At 41.9% G+C, this 19,404-nt stretch overlaps 1 protein-coding gene across 13 annotated transcripts in view; it reads left to right on the top strand.

The window, feature by feature from the left end:
* The window catches only part of Rbfox1 (RNA binding fox-1 homolog 1), a 1,523,799-nt gene that overhangs the window by 924,340 nt on the left and 580,055 nt on the right, over window positions 1-19,404 (top strand). For all 13 annotated transcript variants that reach the window (XM_057774158.1, XM_057774153.1, XM_057774169.1 and 10 more), the window contains one exon: window positions 11,246-11,287. In XM_057774158.1, the coding sequence (XP_057630141.1) occupies window positions 11,261-11,287 (27 nt within the window). In that variant the 5' untranslated portion in view covers window positions 11,246-11,260. The remainder of the gene's footprint in view (window positions 1-11,245; window positions 11,288-19,404) is intronic.

Here is a 19,404-nt window from a genome sequence, read left to right as displayed (position 1 = left end):
GATGGCTATTACTTTGTGGTTTTGAGTCTTCATAAACTCAGGTATTTAAAAATTTCCACCTAATTCCTCAGAAGTCAGACAGAAAAAAACAGAGCTCCTTTATTTTGATTTTAACTTGATATAGATAACTGTATTTTCATACTAAAGGAAATTCACGGGGGCTGGAGAGATGAATCACTGGTAAGGTAGTGTGCTGTGCAAGAATTTGGACCTGGGCTCTACTCCTATCACTCACACAAAAAGCTAGGTGTGACCAGTCATGTGCCTGTAACTCTAGCGGTGTGGAGGACGGAGATGTCAGGGGATTGCTGATGGAGGATTTCCCTAGCAGTGTGGAGGACGGAGATGATGGGGGATTACTGATGGGGGCTCACCCTAGCAGTGTGGAGGATGGAGATGATGGGGGATTGCTGATGGAGGATTGCCCTAGCAGTGTGGAGGACGGAGATGATGGGGGATTGGTGATGGAGGATTGCCCTAGCAGTGTGGAGGATGGAGATGATGGGGATTGCTAATGGAGGATTGCAGGCTATTACCTGGTTCCAACTTTAATGAGGGAACCTGTCTCAAGGTAATGAGGACTCTTGTCTTCGCATATGTGCTCATGGGTGTGGAGATCCCACAGGTCTCGTCCAACAGCCTTTGGCTACCTTAGATCCCCAGAATAAAGCAAGTTCTCATTAGCCCCTCTCCGTTTAGAGTCTCAATCTTGTGCAAGCACTATGTAAGCAACCAGAGCTGCTGTGTGCTTGTGAGTGAGGTGTCCATAAGACACCTTTCCATGATCTTCTTTTTCTTCATTTGGCTTTTCCACCCCCTCCTTCTCAGAGACATCTTTGGGGAAAGCACAGTGTTTCACCTACAGCTACGGCCTCCTCATTAGCATTGTCCTGGTGGCAGTATACCAAATCTTGAGTACACACATGCCAGTCCAGTTCATCAACCCAGAATACGCTAAGGGAAAGCATGCTGTTCACCCGAGCTCCCATAGGACCTGTGTTTACAGGGAGTTCTATGTGCTTCCTGAGGAATTTATAATAATTACAAAGACAGCCAAGCTGAAAAAAGCACAGAGCCTCCCATTGATTTGATTTATCGAATTTTGTGTTGTTAATCTTTTGTTGCTTTCCTTAAAAGTGATTCACAATTGTTCTTCAAACTGGACTCTCCAACATCATGTATTACAAACGAGAAAACATGCACATCTATTTGTCCATTCATTTATCCTGTGTCATCTTATTTCATCTGACCCTTGCTTCCACAGGGCAAGCAGATCTCCAGCCTGTTTCCCCTTACATTTGACTCTTCTCCTTTACTCTGTTATTTCATGTCCATAATCCCCCTGAGCTATGCATTCCCCATTTTCTCTCCTGAATATTTATTTCTATTATTCCCCTGTGTCCGTGGAAAACAAAAACAGAAAAACATGGCTACATTCTTCAACTCTCTGAGGATAGGATGTCCCTTTTATTATGTGCCCTGAGGACGTTCCCAAATTCACTCTGGCAAATGTTTTATGTGATAAAGTTGTTGTTTTCTCCATTTTTGAAGGAAATGTGAAGATACTGTAGTGTGCCCATGCATGAGAGTATATGTGAGAGACAATCTCACTCTGTAGACCACACTGCCCATGACCTTGAATTCTTTCTACTTTTGGCTCCCAAGTGCTGGGCTTGCAGGTATGAGCCACCATGCCTGGGATTGCAGCTATGAGCCACCATACCTTTGGTTACACATATGAGTTGCCTGGGGTTGTAGGAATGTACCACTGTGCTAGATCCCTGCAGACCTAATCATTTTATTCCCGTTCTCTAAAATAGTAGCATCCTGGAGATGTTCAACGTCTTTACAGGAATGAATGGATAGTCTTAGAAGTAGATTCTAAACACCACCCTCCAGAAGAGGGAAGGAAGCCTTAAGAATTGGCTCTCAGTCCTCATCTTTACAGAGCAAGTCTGATGAACGCCAGGGGTGGGGTGGGGACTGGCAATAGGATCAAGGTAAAACAGGAAGTACTGAGAGAGAAATTCAAAGCATATGGAAGGGAACTCTTGTATACTGGTGGGAAGCGAACCAGCCCAGCCCCCATAGAAATAAAAATGGAAATTCTTCACTCAACCACTTATAGATCTGATATCACTATGATATGGTATGTATGGCTTAGCTACACCACTCCCGGGTATTTTTACCTTGAAGGTCTGTAGACAAAATATATCACAGGTACTTGTACATCCATGTTTATCTGTAGCCATATTTACCAAAGATAAGTTCTGGAATAAACTTAGACCTCACAAACAGGAAAACGGATGAGGAAAATGTGCTCTATGCACAATGTAGTTGTATGTAGAATTGTAATGAGCCATAATAAAGAATGAAACTGTCTTTTTCAGGAGAATGGGTACAAATACAAGCCAGCCTCAGAAAGGAAAACAATGCATGTTCCCTTTCATTAGCTAAATCCTAGAGGTTTTTTTGTACAGATAAATAAAACCACAGAGCTGTATATGGCTTTACCAAGAAGCAAAAGCATCTAAGGAACAAAGGGGACTAGTGGGAGCAGGGGAAAAGAAAGAAAGAAAGAGAAGGCGGCAGGTATGGAGGCATGGCCCATGGGCTGAATACATTATATGCTTGTATAAAAATATCCTTCTGAAACAATGTAACATGTACAGTAAAATATGTAGAGAGGGGGAGGCAGAAGGGTGGACACACACACACATACAAGTGAAGCTGGAAAAAGCTAAGCCGAGAATGGCCTTGCTGCATAGCTGAAGATAGACACTGGAGGAAGATGAATTCAAGCTATTAAACAGCCCATACAACCAGAAGAGCGAAAGGCTGCATGCGCTGGTTTATTGCTGCAGTTCTAACCTTTCATAAGCGCTTACTTGGCAGCCCTATTGAGAGTGGTATTTGATTCTGGAAGCATCTTAAAGGAGCAACACCCGACCTTCCACTTCCCTTTTTTCATTTAGGCCATAAAATATATTGGCTTTGTGCATTACTGCCAAGGGAAGAAAAAAATGTCATGTGTTAGTTTCCAAATGAAATGACATTTAGTAAAGTGTACATTTAAGGTATTTTTCAAGGCTGGCTTTTTTTTTTCAGACTACAGAATAAGGGTCTCTCTTCATCACCCATGTTATGGAATTACAGGTGACTTTGGTTTCTCTTAAACATCCTGTCATGTCATAGGGAAGTTGTGTGTACACATGAGTGTGAAAGCCGCATAGCCTCCTCAGTTGTCGTTCATCAGATGCCATCTGCCTTGCTTTTTGAGACAGGGTCCCTCATTAGTTTGGAGTTCATCAAGTATTCTAAGCGAGCTGGCAAATAAGGCTGGGGAATCCATCTGCTTCTGCCTCCATAGCCCTTGGACTATAGGACCATCCTGCCAAAGACAGCTTTTCAATGTGAAAATATAGGTTATAAGACTTAAACTCGCCGGGCGGTGGTGGTGCACGCCTTTAATCCCAGCACTCGGGAGGCAGAGGCAGGCGGATCTCTGTGAGTTCGAGACCAGCCTGGTCTACAAGAGCTAGTTCCAGGACAGGCTCCAAAACCACAGAGAAACCCTGTCTCGAAAAACCAAAAAAAAAAAAAAAAAAAAAAAAAAGACTTAAACTCATATCCTTATGCTTGTGAATCAAGCACCTTACCAGATGGACTATCTCACTAGCTCCATGGGAAAAAATAAGAGCTTCAGGTAGGTCTTGCAATAACTTGGTAATCCCTCTGAGTATTCTTCCATCCTGGCTGGGGCCTTTTGTGATCAGTACAGTTGTAACAGAGACACAGCTGGGATTTAGCCACTGTGGCAGGATTGAATCTTGATCCTTAGGAAGGAATGAAAGAGCAAATCATGTATTTGCACTCAGTTCTCAAAACACAGAGAAGGAGAGGTCCCAGCACCTATGCGTAGAAGTCAAAGATGCGAGTAAACCGACGCCCCCAGTTACACTCATTTCTGAGCAAAGACGTGATTGATGGCTGTAGAGCTTCATGGGTGGAGTGTAGTAGAGGAGACTTAGAGAATTGGGCTGACGAGGGGAAATGGAATTTTGTTGTCAAGATGTGGATAGAGCAAGGGAATCCTTGAAGGATGATTTAAACAAACCGAACCAAACTGTGCCTACTCGAGAGACAATTCATGCCGTTCCTTTTTCACTGCAGACTTTTTTATTTAGTAGCCTCATCTAAAAGGCATTTGTTGGTTTTATTTTTACATGCCTATGACTGAATTCTGCCTTTGATAAGTTCCATAAGAAGAACATTATGATACAGCTTTGTCTAGCATGGCATAGGCCAGCATCTGCCTGGCAGACCTTTGCTATTTTTTTCAAAGATGGAACATAGAGTTTCTAGTCCTGTAACATAGTATTGGATTTAATTAGTACAGATGAAAGTCAGCTCTAGTGATGCAAAATTTTACGAAAATTTTAAAGCCCTGATATGAAGATGTTTTCTGATTATGAATGTGCGCCCTGACATAGAGCATAATTTGAGAACTGTACATCAGCATTAAAAAGACAGTATTGGTAGATCTTCCATTTCACAACTCATTTCATCTTATGGTCCTTCTTTTGAATATGTGGTTTATTCTAGGTTAATTTTTGTATACAGCATGAGGTTTGGGTCGGAGTCCCTTTGTCTATGCATGTAGACGTGCCTGTGTGTGCACATTCAATTATTCTGACTTCATTTATCTGGGCTGTGTCACTTTTTTAGTCTTAGTGGAGAGGTTGTATCTGGAGTAGGATAGTTTGTGTTTAAGACTCTATGGATTATGATGCACACGGATCTCTGTCTACAGAGGATCAGTATTCCACCACTTCATGTGGATGTAGGAACCTTAATACCCACCCCAATAACTTGATAATGCTGGTTATCCCACACTGTTTATAGAGAACAGCCACCAGCAGTGTTTGCTAATTTTATCTCACTAGTGATGGGGGAATACAGGCACCTTTCATTCAGTCTCCACGCTGTCTTCTCTCTGCGCTTAGTGGACAGGATAGGAGAACTATACATTAAAAAGCGTACCAGGAACATCATTTCTTAAATTGAAATCATTAAACACATCTCAACGATCTCAAAGGGAGCAGGCCTGGGTTTAACTTTAATGTTTTTAATTTGTCTTTATGAGTATTATATGCTCTGGGTTAGTGTATGCCGCCTGAGTGCAAGTGCCTGAAGAAGCCAGAAGATGGTGTGGGGTGCTGTGGAGTTGCAGTTACAGGCAGCTTTCGGGTACCTGACGCAGCTGTCGGGTACCTGACGCGGCTGTCGGGTACCTGACGCAGCTGTCGGGTACCTGACGCGGCTTTGAAAAACATTCCTGTGATCCTCTGCAAGAGCAGCAAAGATGCTTAACCATGAACCATCTCTCCAGCCCCTACACGTGTGCTTTTGTTTATATTTGTGAGCAATGTTACTCTTCCATTCATCGCCCAACATTTTTGTTACACATTTCCTTTAGGTTGCCCCTGCTCTTTGGAAAACTTACTTCCTGCAACAAATGCTGGAGAGCACAACTGTTGGCAATGAAAAAATTTAGTTACTTTCATGTTTTGTCCCTGTATGTTTATGTTTCTGAAGGTTGGAATGCCCGGCCTTCTCCATGCTAGAGTACTCCCCTGAGCTCAAGCTCTGGAAAAGGCGATATCTTCTTCAAAGTTGTGCTTCTTTATTTGTGCCTGAAGAGCCTGCAGTACACGTGGAGCAGATTCCTGGGATGGTTTCTGTCTGAAACACTAAAAAAGCTTCTTTGATGATAGGTCAGAGCAACACTTTTATGTACACATAAGGATCGATACTGAAAATGTGGGGAGTATTACTGCCCCTTGTGGAATCATCTCATTTAAATTATTTACATGTTATAAATGCATATGTGTATCAATGTGTGTATGTGTATCTTATGTAAACAAAAATTGAAATTTAAAAAGATAGCAGTTCTTTGCTCTAGTTGCCTTGGTTTTTAATTATTTGGTTTTTAAAATAATTTTAAAAAAAGATTTGTGTATGCATCGTAGCGTGGTGTGTGTGTGTTTACGGCATGGTGTGTGTCTGTTTACATGAATGCCCATGCCCACTGAGGTCAGTTGAGGACACTGGATTTGGTGGAGCTGGAGTTACAGACAATCCTGAACCACTCGAGGTGGCCTGGGAACTCCGGTCCACCAGAAGGGCAGCAAGCTCTATTAGCCACTATAACCCCTTGTTTTAATTTGTTCTGTTTATCTAAGTGAAAGGTCTGTATTCATTTGGATTATTACTGCCTTATATATTTAAATTATTTTCCTATGCATGTTTCAAAGATTTTTTTAAGTTTCCAGCAATTTATGTGTGGGTGTTGAGACACACACACACAGAGAGAGAGAGAGAGAAACACAGACACACACAGAGAGATGTGTGCATGTGTGAGAGACACAGAGAGAAAGAGAGAGGGAAAGAGATATGTGTGTGAGATAGGAGAGGGAAAAGAAGAGGAGGGAAAGGAGGGAAAAAGAGGAGGAAGAGTAGAGGTGTGTGTGTGTGTGTGTGTGTGCGCACGTGCATTCAGAGGCTAGACAAAGATTTGTATTATCTTTTTCTATTATTCTTGACCTTATTTCCTTGAGGCATGATGTCTCCCTGAATCTGAAGCTCTAGCCATCCTCCTGCCTCCCTCAGTAACAGTGCTGGAATTCTGTGCATATACAGCCACACAAATGCTATGTGGGTGTTAGGGATCTGAGCTTAAGTTTTTATGAGTGTGCAGCAAAAACTTTTTTCCACTGTAACTTAGAAAGTGGGAGGGGAAGAGGGAGGGAAAGAGGAAGGGAGAGAGAGAGAAAGAGAGAGTTTTTTTTTTCCATACAATATACTTTGATTATGGTTCCCCCTCCACAATTCCTCCCAGATCCTCTTTACTTATCCATCCATCCATCCATCCATCCATCCATCCATCCATCCAATCCACACCCTTTATTTCTCTCTCATTAAAAGCAACATCTAAAAACAGGCATCTAAAATAATAAAATAAAATAAGTTAAAATAAAAACAAGAAAATCAGAATAGGATAAAATAAACAGGAAAAATAAAAGCTAAAGAAAATGGTCAAGAAACATATACAGATGCCAAGACACATTCATTTGCACACACAGAAAACCCATAGCAGCAAAACTAGAAACTATAACATATAAGGAACTGGTCTGTAAGGGAGAAAACAAAAACAAAACAAAATACCTAAAAGCCTAGACAAAGCACTGTGAGAAAAACCCCCCAAAAATACCATCGAGTTAATTTAGTGTTACCTGTCTACTACTTGGCATGGGGCCTGCTCTTAAGTGTGTTTGGGTATCCAGAGAGACTCCACAGAGAAAACTACAATTTTCTTACGAGTGTCTCTCAATGGAGATGGGTTCTGGGTTAGGGATGGGGCATTTCTATTCCTTCTCTCAGCAAGGAGACCACATCCAGATTAGACCTGTGCAGGTGGTGAGTGTGCTGCCACAGACTCTGTGTGTTTTGTAGATAGATTCCCACAGCAGTTTGGTTGTCGCCATCACTGTCCTTGTCATCATCATCATCATTTCAGTGTAGATTTCTTTGAGCTCCCTCCTTGGAACTGGACAATTGTCTTGATCTTGTGGGCTTCCATCTTCCCTCACCATGAGGCCATTTGACTGTGGTGTCATTCATTTTTCTCCTCTAAGTGGACACAGTATATTTGTTACTTTTATGTAGCTATAATGAAATACCTTGATGAAAGCAACTGAAAAAGGAAGGATTGATTTGGGCTTACTGTTCCACAAGGAACAGAGTCCCTCATGGCAGCAAAGGCGAGGAAGAGTAGCATTACTCAGCTATCCCTATGTCATCCACACACTGGGAAAAGAGAATGAAAGAACAGGAAATGGAGCCAGACTATATAATCTCCACATCCTCCCCCATTTATGGACTTACTCCAGCAATACTCCACCTCTCAAAGGCTCCATTACCCTCCCAAACAGTGCCACCTACTGGGGACCAAATATTCAAACATGAGCCTATGGAGGTCATTCCCTATTCAAACTACAAAGAAGGATAAGGGAAGCAAGGAGGAGGGAGTGCAGGCAATCTCTTAGGATCACAGCTATCATGCCATGAAGGTGGGCTTCTTCTGCTTCATATTAGGCATCTCCCGTTGTCCCCATGTCTCACAGCCTGGATTTGCCCAGAAGGAGACTAGTCTGAGAGGATGATGGGGAGGCAGGGGGAAATAGGAAGGGAGAATCCTCACTCACTGAGGACAAACCTAGAGAGATTCTCTTAGAACTCAGCTATCTGTCCATCTGCACTCATTGCTGAGGTCTCCTGGGGCATATCATACTCTTTCACTGCTGAATGCTGGGCTGTCTTGGATCTGCTGCCAAGAAAGAGTGAGGACGTCAGGCTTTGGTTCACATTTTACTTCATCTTCTCAGAGAGCTCAGACCCTTCCTCAGTAGGTTCTTTCTTATTCCCTGATTGCTATTAAATGGGCAGCCCATACCCTTGGAGCAGTCGCCCAATTTCACTTCCCCTCCCCTTGTCCAGCTGCATCATTCATCTCTTCTGTGGATTTTCCCTTCTTTCTTCGTAAATGTTTACAAACATATAATGACCTAATCTAAAGAGATCATTTCAAGTATAATTCAATGTGAGTTTCCTGTTTATTTATCTTGCCACACTCCTTTATTTTTTAATAATTTGAAAAACATCTCTTCTGTATCCTTGTTATCTAAATAAGGAAATTTTTTATTGTAAAAAATGAGGACAAACATTCTTATTTTTCTCTTTAATGATCAATTAAACTATATTTTTGACAGAAAATAGAAACCATAATATTTGTGAATTTTTATAGTTTTGTTTCCTATAAACTCAAGTGGGTTTTTGATTTATTTCCCAAACCTGTTTTTCAGAACTGTAATTCTAAGTCCTGTGTGTTATGTTTTTGCCCAGAATCAGTGATTTATGTTTAATTTTTTTATTGCCATAAATTATAGGATTTATATATTTAACTCTAATAAATAATATGTGGTTAATTAATACCTACATATAAATTAATGCTTGCCTAAGACCAATGCACAAAACCCAGATCTGGTCCCCAGCACCACCGATCCTGACCCTGGTGGAACAGAGCTGTGCTCTCGGCCCTCAGGAGGTGGTTGCAGGAAGATCAAGAGTTCAGAATCACCATCATCCATACAGCTAGTTCAAGGCTAGTCTGGGATATGCGACACTCTATCTCAAAATCACAAAAATAGCAAGAAAGCAAACCCAACCAAAAGAGTTCTTCCCAGCAGTAATTTTCTAGGCGAAAGGTCCCACAATAGGATCCCATCTAGAGACTTCAGGCTCAGGAGTAACCTAAGCAAACATCCTTATTTTTGTTTTTATTTTAGGGAAAGTAAAAAGAAACTTTCACTACAAAACACATAAAATATACATCAAAAGTTGGTTGCTGTAGCTCTCGTCCTTCAGTAAAGTTTCAAGGAACTCCCAGTACCCTGTCAAGGCTAGAAGTTAAGAGATTTTACAGTGGTTTAAAAGCAAAAATAGAAAGAGGTGATGTAACCGGTCAATAATGCAGGGCATAGTTTAATTTTAACCATTTGCATTGAAAGTCCATCCATCAAGACTCATCTCTCTTAAAGGACCATATAAACCAGTTTTCCCTGGATGTATCCCTTCTGTCTCTGGCTTCTGTGTAATTAGCTAAATCCAAAAACCTCTCTGGCCATCCTCTGCTAATGCATTTTGTTTTGCCTGTTTAGAAAAGAAATTATATGATCACTCTAATAAAGCCTCCTTGGATAGTAAGAAAAGCACATTGGTTAGGCACACATCACCCATCAGTGTTTCACAGGGGAACTACTAATACTTCGTCTTTAGAGTGGTGATAGATATCAAATTTTGAGTAGTGTTTCTTTATCTGCTTAAAGTCCTGGTTATCCTAGGGTCCTTCCCTATGCAATCTATCTAACTATTATCCACATACAGTCCTTCTTCTTACTACCATGTCCATAAACTCCTTTTTACTGTCATCCCTGTATGGTCTGCCCAACTACCATCCCCGGACATTCTGTCTTACTGCCTCTGATTAGGCTGAACCATCAAGCCTTGTCTGATATCCCAGTATCTCTGGAGACTGAAGTAGAAGGATAACAAGTTGAAGGCCTGCTTGGATGATGTCATGTGTTCAAGTTTAGACTGGATCACTAAGTAACATCAGTCTCAAAATAACTAGTGAGGAGAAATCTAGGTATAATTTAGAGGGGAAGCCCTTGCTTAGCATACATGAAATACCTAATTCAAACTTCAGAACCACACACAAACAGAAATAATAAGAGAGAACTAGATAATTAAATGAAATCTTCTTTCCAGGGCAAGCAGATAACATTGCCAGCACTTGACCTTGGGGAAGACACTATATTGCTTTTCTTGTCACACCCATCCTAATACAGCTTTAAGGAAAGATTGTGTGCACCTCTTAAATGGGACTAGAAGGGTATGTGGACAAAGAAGAAACCCCATGCTTTTTAGACTGCCCCATCCTCTCCTACATCTCTGCACCATCCCCTTAAAGGTGCGTCACACCCTTGGTGCCTACTTCTGGATTGTACAATATAGAATGATAGTAAATGGTCCACTGTCTGAACCTAGAGAAAAGGTAATTATTGCTGTGAATTCTAGGTCTTTGTTGAGCCCAGTCATCAAAAGTAACTATTTTTCTTCTGTTTTCCCCTCTTCTTTTCATGTGCATATGTATATGTGACATGTGTATGTGAGTGAGAATACTTGTGTGTGTCAATGCACATGTGTACTTATGAGTTGACATGTGTGTGTGGAGACGCATATATATGTGTCTGTGGAGGCCCTAGGTTGATGTCCAGAATCTCCATTAGTCTTCTACCTAACTCATTTTTAAAAATTTATTATATTGCATAATGTATTGTGTGTGGGCATACACCTATGTATATGTTGGTATACTATGACACACCTGTAGATAACGAGTCAGAGTTGTTCTTATGCTCTCCCCATGTGGCTTCTGGGAATTGAGTTCAGGTCCGGAGGCTTGAAGGCAAGTGACTTTGTCCACTGAGCCATCTCATCTCAATGCACACAACCAGCATTTATGTGGGTTGCAGGAATCATGCTGAGCCACTCCCCAGTCCCTTGCTTTTATGCTGCTGTTTCCACAGAGCCTTCTGACACTCTCCCCTTTTTCTCTTTTCTGCAGGTTTTGAGTCAACAGATGAATTGTGAAAGAGAGCAGCTGAGGGTAGGTGCAATCCGCTTGTAACAGGCTTCCTGCTTCCTATTTCTGTGAGATAAGCAAAAATGCCCTTGTCTCTTTCGAGACCCAGAGTCTAAATAAGAGGCTGCATCTCAAGACGGGTAGAGCTGGCAATATTTATCCCAGCTAATTTCATATTGATTGAGCTGGTAAATACAGTAGATCTTCTTTTGAAGTGCCATTATAGTATATATGGATTTTTTGATTTAGATTCGGCGATAAATACTTCTCTTGCGGAATTTGTTTGACATCATTGGACTCTCTTTATGTACAACATGAGGTCTAAGTGATCACAAAGTTCACAGGGACTCTGCTGCCCTCCTAATGTGAGTTCTCAGTTGTTTGCTGAGCAACTAAAACGCACTGTTGTGATGAACTGGGGTCAGTGAGAAGCACCTCTATCCAGGCTTTTTCCTTTTCAAGGAGAATTTGAATTATCCATAAAGTTTGGATTTTGGTGTCATTTGTATACAAGGGAGATGAAGTCAGAATGTTAAACTTTGTAGCTTGTTCTGTTACTTAAAAGTGAGTCTGCAGACTCCAGTGTATCAGTTGCATGAATGTTTTCCTTGGAAAAGGAGAATCATGTTTTTTGTTTTGTTTTGTTTTTTTCTCTCAGTGATACCATTCTGCTTTCATTGTATCTTGGTTGGATGTCCTTATGTGCATGAACTTTTGTGGAATTTTATGAAATACCTAGATTCCTTGCCTCTGTGCTCCATTTGTTTCTGAAGCATGCTCATATTTGGGAGCACAGTTTAAGGTTATAACTGAACACTCTTAGATGTCACTGCTAGGGACCTGTCATTCTCTGGACATCTCACTGGACCATGTGACTTAGCTGTAGTTTCAGATCGCTATGAAAACTAATGTTATCTGCAGTTTTTCAAAACATAGCATAGCAGTGCTTGAGCTGGAGGCCTGGGGACCATGGTACTCCAAAGTGCTTGAGTAAATAATGCAGTAAATGAATTTAATGCCTTTGTAAATTTAATGCCTTAGTTACATCTAAGGACATTGGCTGAGCTGCCATCCCCAGGTGACCAGGAATCCTAACATTCTTTCTGTTTCCCAATTGCATGTATCATCTGGTGTGTTAAATCCTGCATTAAGCAAACAATGAGTTCACCTGTATGAAACTGAGAGGTGGCCAGAGCTTTTGTTTCTTGTTATGCTTATATGTCTTGTAGAATGTCCCACCCAGGCCTCTATTAATGTTTCATTTCAGTCCACATTTCTCTAACATTAGTGCAATTCCTGCATAAGACAGACGCTGGGACATTTGTTGACTGTGGATGGAGTTCACTGGTAGATCACTGGACTGGCGTGTATGAAGCCTTGCTTGACATAAACTAGGTGTGGTAGCACAAAACTATGGTCCTAGCACCCAAGAGGTAGTGGTGGGAAGATCAGAAATTCAAAGTAATCCTTGGCTATAAAGGGATGCAAGCAAGTCTTAAGGCTACTGTGGGCCTCCTGAGACACTGTCTCTGCTATTTAAATGATTTTTGTTTTAAGCTTTACTGAACTCTCCTACTGCTTTCTCTCTGCAACCTGAGTGAGTGTTTTATCCTAGTAAATAATGCATTGTGATTTCAGCTTTTCCTCTCCTGTTTGGATGAGGAGGATGGCCAGAAGTAGGTCAGGGCTAGATAAAGAGCAATGGATGCTTATGTCATTATGAGGTTCTGACACAGTCCCCAGAATTCAGACAGCACTGAGCTCTCTATTGCAAATGATGCTGCCTTGGGAAATTAAGGGTACAGAGGACAAAGATGAGCTTGTCTGCTGTTTGAGGGCTTGATGGTTTGATGAGGGCAGTGTCCATAGGGTGCAATATAGAAGCAAGGAGGGTGTTCTTTGTCAGATGGTAAAGCTATGTACTCCATATGATGGATTATTTAGTTGAGAGCCATCTGTAGCCTTAGGAACCACCCTCCCCAAAGCGTCCAGCCCATCTCTACCATAACAAATGGCTGCTTTATTTGAGGTTATTGTTTGCACCCCGATTTCAGAATTTTAAACTAATTCATGTTTCATATCAATAACACAACTTTGCAATTAATAAAATCAACATTTATACAGCTCAGTATTGTCACCAAAGAGAATGCATCGATGTTTTCTCTTTCCATTTGACTCAGGTATCCATTTCCTACAGGGAACCTCCTCCATGTTAGAACACACTGTTAGATACCTCATTGTCTCTCCTATGAGTGTGGTGGGTCTGAGTATGAGGATGCATGCATGTGAAAGTCAGGAAACAACCTTGACTTCATTTCTCAGGTATCACATGTCTTGCTTTTTTTTTTCTTTTAATCACTAGCTTGATGCTTAAGTAGTCTAGGCTGGCAGGCCAGCAAGTTCCAGGGATGTTCCTGCCTCTGCCTCGCAAGCACTATGACTACAAATCAGCCACTACAACCTGATTTTTGAATTTGGATTCTGGAGATTAAATTTAGGCCCTCGTTCCTGCAAGTTTTAGGAATTAGGCTATCTTCTTAGCCTTTGTATTTGTTTTAAGTCAATATCTCAGTTGGTGACTCAGGTTGGCCTCAAACTCCCCATGTACCCAGGCAAGCGCTGAACATTTGGCAGGCCTACTGCCTCTGCATCAGAGGTACTGGAACTTACAGGCCTGGGTCACCACACCCTGCTCTCAATTTTGATGGCTCAGTCTTATGTGTGGTCATTTTCCTCTGTCTTGTCCATCTACACTCTCTTCCCTTCTAACTCTCTCTATTCTGGTTGCTGAAATTCCATATAGATTCGCAGTGTCCCGTCTCTTCCTTTCCGTCTTCTCTTATCCCCTCCTCCTCTTCATTCCTCCTCTTCTCCTTCTGCTTCCTCCTCTTCTTTTTTCCTCCTCCTCTTCTCCCTTTTCCTCCTTCTTCTCATCTTCCTCCTATTCTCACTACTTTTTTTCCCTCTTCCTCCTTCTTCCTCTTCTCCATCCTCCTCCTCTTCACCCTCCCCCACATTCCTTCATTTTAGTAGTCATGACAATAAAAATACTCTACTTTTTTATATATAAGCATTTCACCATCTAGGCCTTTGAATCAGTTTCACTCTGATACTCTCAGATAATATAAGAAACCCCACCAGCCCCTACCCTTGTGTTAAGGGGTTGGATATTATGGGGAAAAGAGGCACTAACTACCGGGTACAGTGAGACCTTCTCAACATGAAGACAAGAGCTTAACAAAGGATCCTGGAAGTATGTGCCACACATACTTGGGGCATTGCGTTTCTCAGGCTATGGAATGCTCACTCTGTGGAATAACATTTTCAGAGCACCAAACACCAAGTCTTTCAGAAAGGGCGAAACATTTAGAGAAAAAGTTATTCCTTTTTCAATTCTCTCTCAATCCGTTTTTATGTCAATGAGGAAGTCTTAGTTTAAACTAAAAGAGATTCAACAAGGCTGTAACACTTTCTAAGCTTTCTTTATAAGAGAGAGGGAGTGTGCCTCAGGCTTTAAGCCTGCAGCAGCCTGAGCATCAATGCCAACTTCAAAAGCATTGTTTGCAAAATATATCAGTCAAGAATTAGGGGCCTAGCTAGGCCCAGTGCAATGACGTCTAAACTTTGTACGGTTTGTGCACTTGTGCATTTGGGCATAGTTTGTAAATTCTCTGGACTTTCAGTTTTGTGTGGTTCATTGGAAACAATAATTGTGCCTGTTTTATGAGGTTTGTTTGGGCATGTGTGTATATACATACATGCACAGATTACATGTGTGTTAGTTATTTTTCTACATGGCAGAAATCAAGGTAAGAGAGAATTTCTTTTGTCCAGTGGTTGGGGAGATGAAGTCCATTGTGGCAGACAAAGCATGGGAATGGAGCATGTTGTGGGCCCTGTTGTTACACTTAGGTGTGTCAAAAAGCAGAGAACTCTCCAGCAAGGAGTGAAACTAACTAGCCTATAGCTCTCAAGCCCTGCCACCTAGCAGTCCACATCCTGGAACCAGTCTCTGTTGATGAAAGTTTCCCCTTCCTCTGGGAGCTGCACCATACAAACCGCCGAGCCTGTGTGTGCACAAAGGTTAAACAATGAATGCAATGGATGTGTTTAGCACAGATATTTGCATAGGAAGCATTTTTAATCATTAAATTTCAGTAGTTCTGTTTTTTCCCCCATAAACATTATTTGAAATTACTGATAATGGTATTCTGTTTGCAGTGACAATGCCAGATTTCCTTGGCAAATATATCCATTTGGGTTAAAAAATGAGCAGCTTTCAAGGTGAATATGAGCACAATGTTACTGATGGCCCAGAGTTATGACAAAACTGGTGGTAGTTGGATGCAAATGGCTGAAGTTTTAAAAACACGGAAATCAGGGTGCCAGCCTTTTGAAAGATGTCGTACAACCTATCTACATTATCAATATTTAATTTGCCAGTTAGAAGCAAGTTTCTCAGTTCTGCAAGATTCAAGAGTGATGTGGCTTGCAGAAATGCAAATTGCTAATGATCTTCTTGGCTTAAACCCATTGCCTTCATACAGGCATCAGAGAATGAATCTTCTAGACTGCCTGGAATTGAGCTATCAGATTGAGTCTCTCACCTCACTCTCCCTCGTTCAACATTCATGCCTTCCTCAGTTATCCTTAGGGGAGCAGAGAAGGAGCTATAAACCCCCACGACTCCTTCTGGATTTATATTTTCTCGACTGTAGTTTCTGAGTAGCTCATTGTGGGAAAGCCTGCCCCCACCCAGTTATTTATTCAGGAAACATTTTTGAGTGTGAACCAGATGCCAGTCACCGTCTGCATAGTGGAGATGTGATGTTGTAATAAAGCTAATACATTTCTCATACTCTGATACCTTGCAGGCTAGCAAGAAAAGACACGCATTTGTCAAATAACTCCCTCCAAACTCCCCGGGAAGCTGACAGATATCATATAAGTCCATGCTACACAGAGAGGCACAGATGGAAGACTCCTATCTTCCTGACCTCCACTTATGAGACTCAGGAGATGAACGGCTCATCTACTGCCCAGCATCTTTAGAAATCGCGTTGGTGGGGCCGCAACAACCTGGGCTGTGACTGCCGAGCATGAGTTTACCTTTCTTTTCACCCGCTGTGGTGTCTGCTTGCCAACAGTCAGTTGTATGTGTTCCCAGAGCTGCCTCTGCCAGCTGCGCTTGTTATTGTAATTACATTATTTAGTGCAATATTATGTAAACTGATGAAAAATGAGTGCGCTAAGAAAAAGAGCTGTTTCTATGAAAACCAAGTTAAATGCTTTGGAAACACTCTATGAAAGCAAGCCTCAAAAATTAGTTCAATTAGCTATGGGCCAGAGGACGGGAGACTATCAGTGCGGGAGTGGGGTGGAGGCAGAAGTCTGGAGATTGTCTGCAGCGAGAATATTGCTGAGATGTATCTTCCTATTCTGATTCTACCTTAAGCAAATTCAAAAGTGATGCCTTGACCTGAGGAAATAACTCCACAGTAAAGCAAGGACTTGCAAGTGTGAACCTCTGCTCTGAATCTCATTGGGAGAAACAGCGAGGAGTAAGAATTGGACACTTATAATTCTGGTGCTAGAGGAGGAGCCTAGGAGCGTAGTGACCAGTGTAGCCCAGTTGCTCAAATCCAAGCTCATGAGACAGCCTGTCTCAAAGGAAATAGATAACATTACTAAGAATAACTCCCAAAGTAGTCTTTAGGTCTTCGCATGGATATATTTGTGCATATATTCACGTGTATACACATCCGTGTGTGCACATATGCACACAAGTGCTTCTGTTCACATGCCAACACATACACACACATATGAAAGAAGAAGTGATATAAAGTTTTGGGGTCACAGAATTGGGGGTTGGCAGATATTTGAAAGGCCAGAGTGTGGCTATAGTAGCTTGTTGCAGGCAACAGGGTCACTGTGGCAACTATACAGCAATGCTGTTGTATAGGTTAAGAGCCATATACAAAGAGAATGTTTGAGGCTGTGTTTCAATAAACTCTATTTATAAGAACAAACCATGTGCCACAGTTGGCTAACCTCCTGTGGGGAGTTTGATAGATGAAGGCTGCTGAAGGGTTTCCGTCTACAGAGAAATCCTGCAAAGAAAAGCCCTTAGGTTTATATACGGAAATCCACAAATTGAATGTACATTACTAAGTTTATATTTTTTTAAAAAGTGTTCATAAAAGTTGCTTTATAAAGTAGTTCATTTAAAAACAAAAACTTTTAGTGAGCTATTTTCTCCCATTCCCATAAAGAAAACTGAGACAAGGGCTTGAAACACAAAACCGTGCTTGCTTCTACGTTGTAGCCCCAATAACTCAATGTGTCATCAGTCTCCAAGGGAAGGGCAGATTGACCCCAGCTGACTTTGGATCAGCAGTTTGTGAGGCTCCACCAGGAGTACAATGTTTGCCACATATGTGTGCCTTTGCCTAAAATCATCAAAGTATTAATTGGCACCAATTATTATATTCATCATATATGCATACATTTCATTCATTTGTTATTCTGTCTTTGGATAATGTGTGTATATGAGCATGGACACACACGCACCAAGGCATGTGTGCGGAGTTTAGAGGGCATCTTTGGGGAGTCAGTTCCCTGCTTCCACCATGGGTTCTGGGGCTCAGTCTTGGGCATCAGGTGGGGCAGCATGAGTTTTAATGACCTGATATGTTTTGCCTATCCAGATGTGGTTTTGGCAAGTTTTAAATGTTTACTTCTTCTGACTCCTATTCCTCACATTAACTTGCAAAGGACTGGCGGAAGCTAAAATTCAGTGACTGGCTGGGACAGGAGCAGAAGTCGGGGGCAGTAGGGAAATTGCAGGAAGGCCATTGAGGGCATAGAACTGAAATCTGTAAATCTGTATTGTCAGCACCTGCTAACTATGCAGACACCACGTGTACATTCCTGAGTGTGTCCTACAGGACACACACACACACCCTTGGCAGATACTTGCTTGCTTCAGTAGTATCTAACTAATAGTTCCATCTTGGGTTTTCTCTAAGCAGAGTGGGTTTGTCCCTATGTAATGCTCTCTTTCCTTCCAGAAACTGCATGCATTCCATGCAGCTGCAGCAGGTCGTCTCCAAAGGCAGCTTCCCTACTGAGACTAAGTATGCATAAACATGTAAAAATATCTAAAAAAAAATGCTTTCCTTACAAAACCTTGCCCTCTGCATGCCTCCTTCACTCCTCATGTGCTTCATGACTTTGGCTAGAAACTTAACTGAGTAGAACAAAAGCATGAATCAAGAAATCCAGGAATTAGTGACAGATTTTAATGTCCCCATCTTCATGGGTAAGCAAATGCACTGGCAGCACTTTCCTTCATCCTCGGTGGCCAGTCCTGTGGCTGACCTGTGTTCATAGTCTCTGCATCTTGGAGCTGCCATTGCCTTCTCAGTGCCAACAGCCCAGAGACACGGCAAAGCAGCCCCTCGCTCCTCCCCTGCACTCAGCTCAGCCCATTCTTCCGCTCCCTACACCCCTGCCCAAGGCAACCTGTCCTGTTCCTTATTTTATTATTAAATCTGTATGAAAAATCTCCTAGCAAAACTGCTAACAATGCTGACATTTCACTTTGTCATGGATCTCTTCATTCCATTGACTGAGGCTCAGTAAGGACTTGTCTTCCTGTTCTGTTCTTCAGAGGTCTGAATACCACTCCCTTAAAAAAAAAAAAAAAAAAAGATCCTTGCTAGGGCAGAGGATGGAAGGGCAGCTATAGCTTTTCCTACTCTGAGGAGAGGAAACAAGCCACTGGGCTTCAGTGGAATTGGTGCCAGCAGGCATAGCTATAATAGCCCCGGACTGCACTTTGCTCAGGTGAGGCGTGCACCCCATCTTCTAATAGTGCACTCGGCAGCCTAGGGCCTTTACCTGCACAGAGCTGCACGTATACTCCCCTTCACACAGAAAAATAAGTCCCTTATTCTTAGCCACTTGGTGACTCCCCTTTATGGTAAATTTCCATTCACTCATGTCCTAGAGCACATCTCAAGAAAGAAGGCCAGGGACAAATCCAGACTGATCTAGTTTGGGGAACATATACAATAAAGCAAATTGTGTCATCTAGTGAACTTTTAAGGGAGAAATACTTTTTTACCATCTTATGCCTT

Source organism: Chionomys nivalis, chromosome 7 (genome assembly GCF_950005125.1).
Source record: "Chionomys nivalis chromosome 7, mChiNiv1.1, whole genome shotgun sequence".
NCBI lineage: Eukaryota > Metazoa > Chordata > Mammalia > Rodentia > Cricetidae > Chionomys > Chionomys nivalis.
This window is presented reverse-complemented; position numbering and strand designations above follow the sequence as displayed.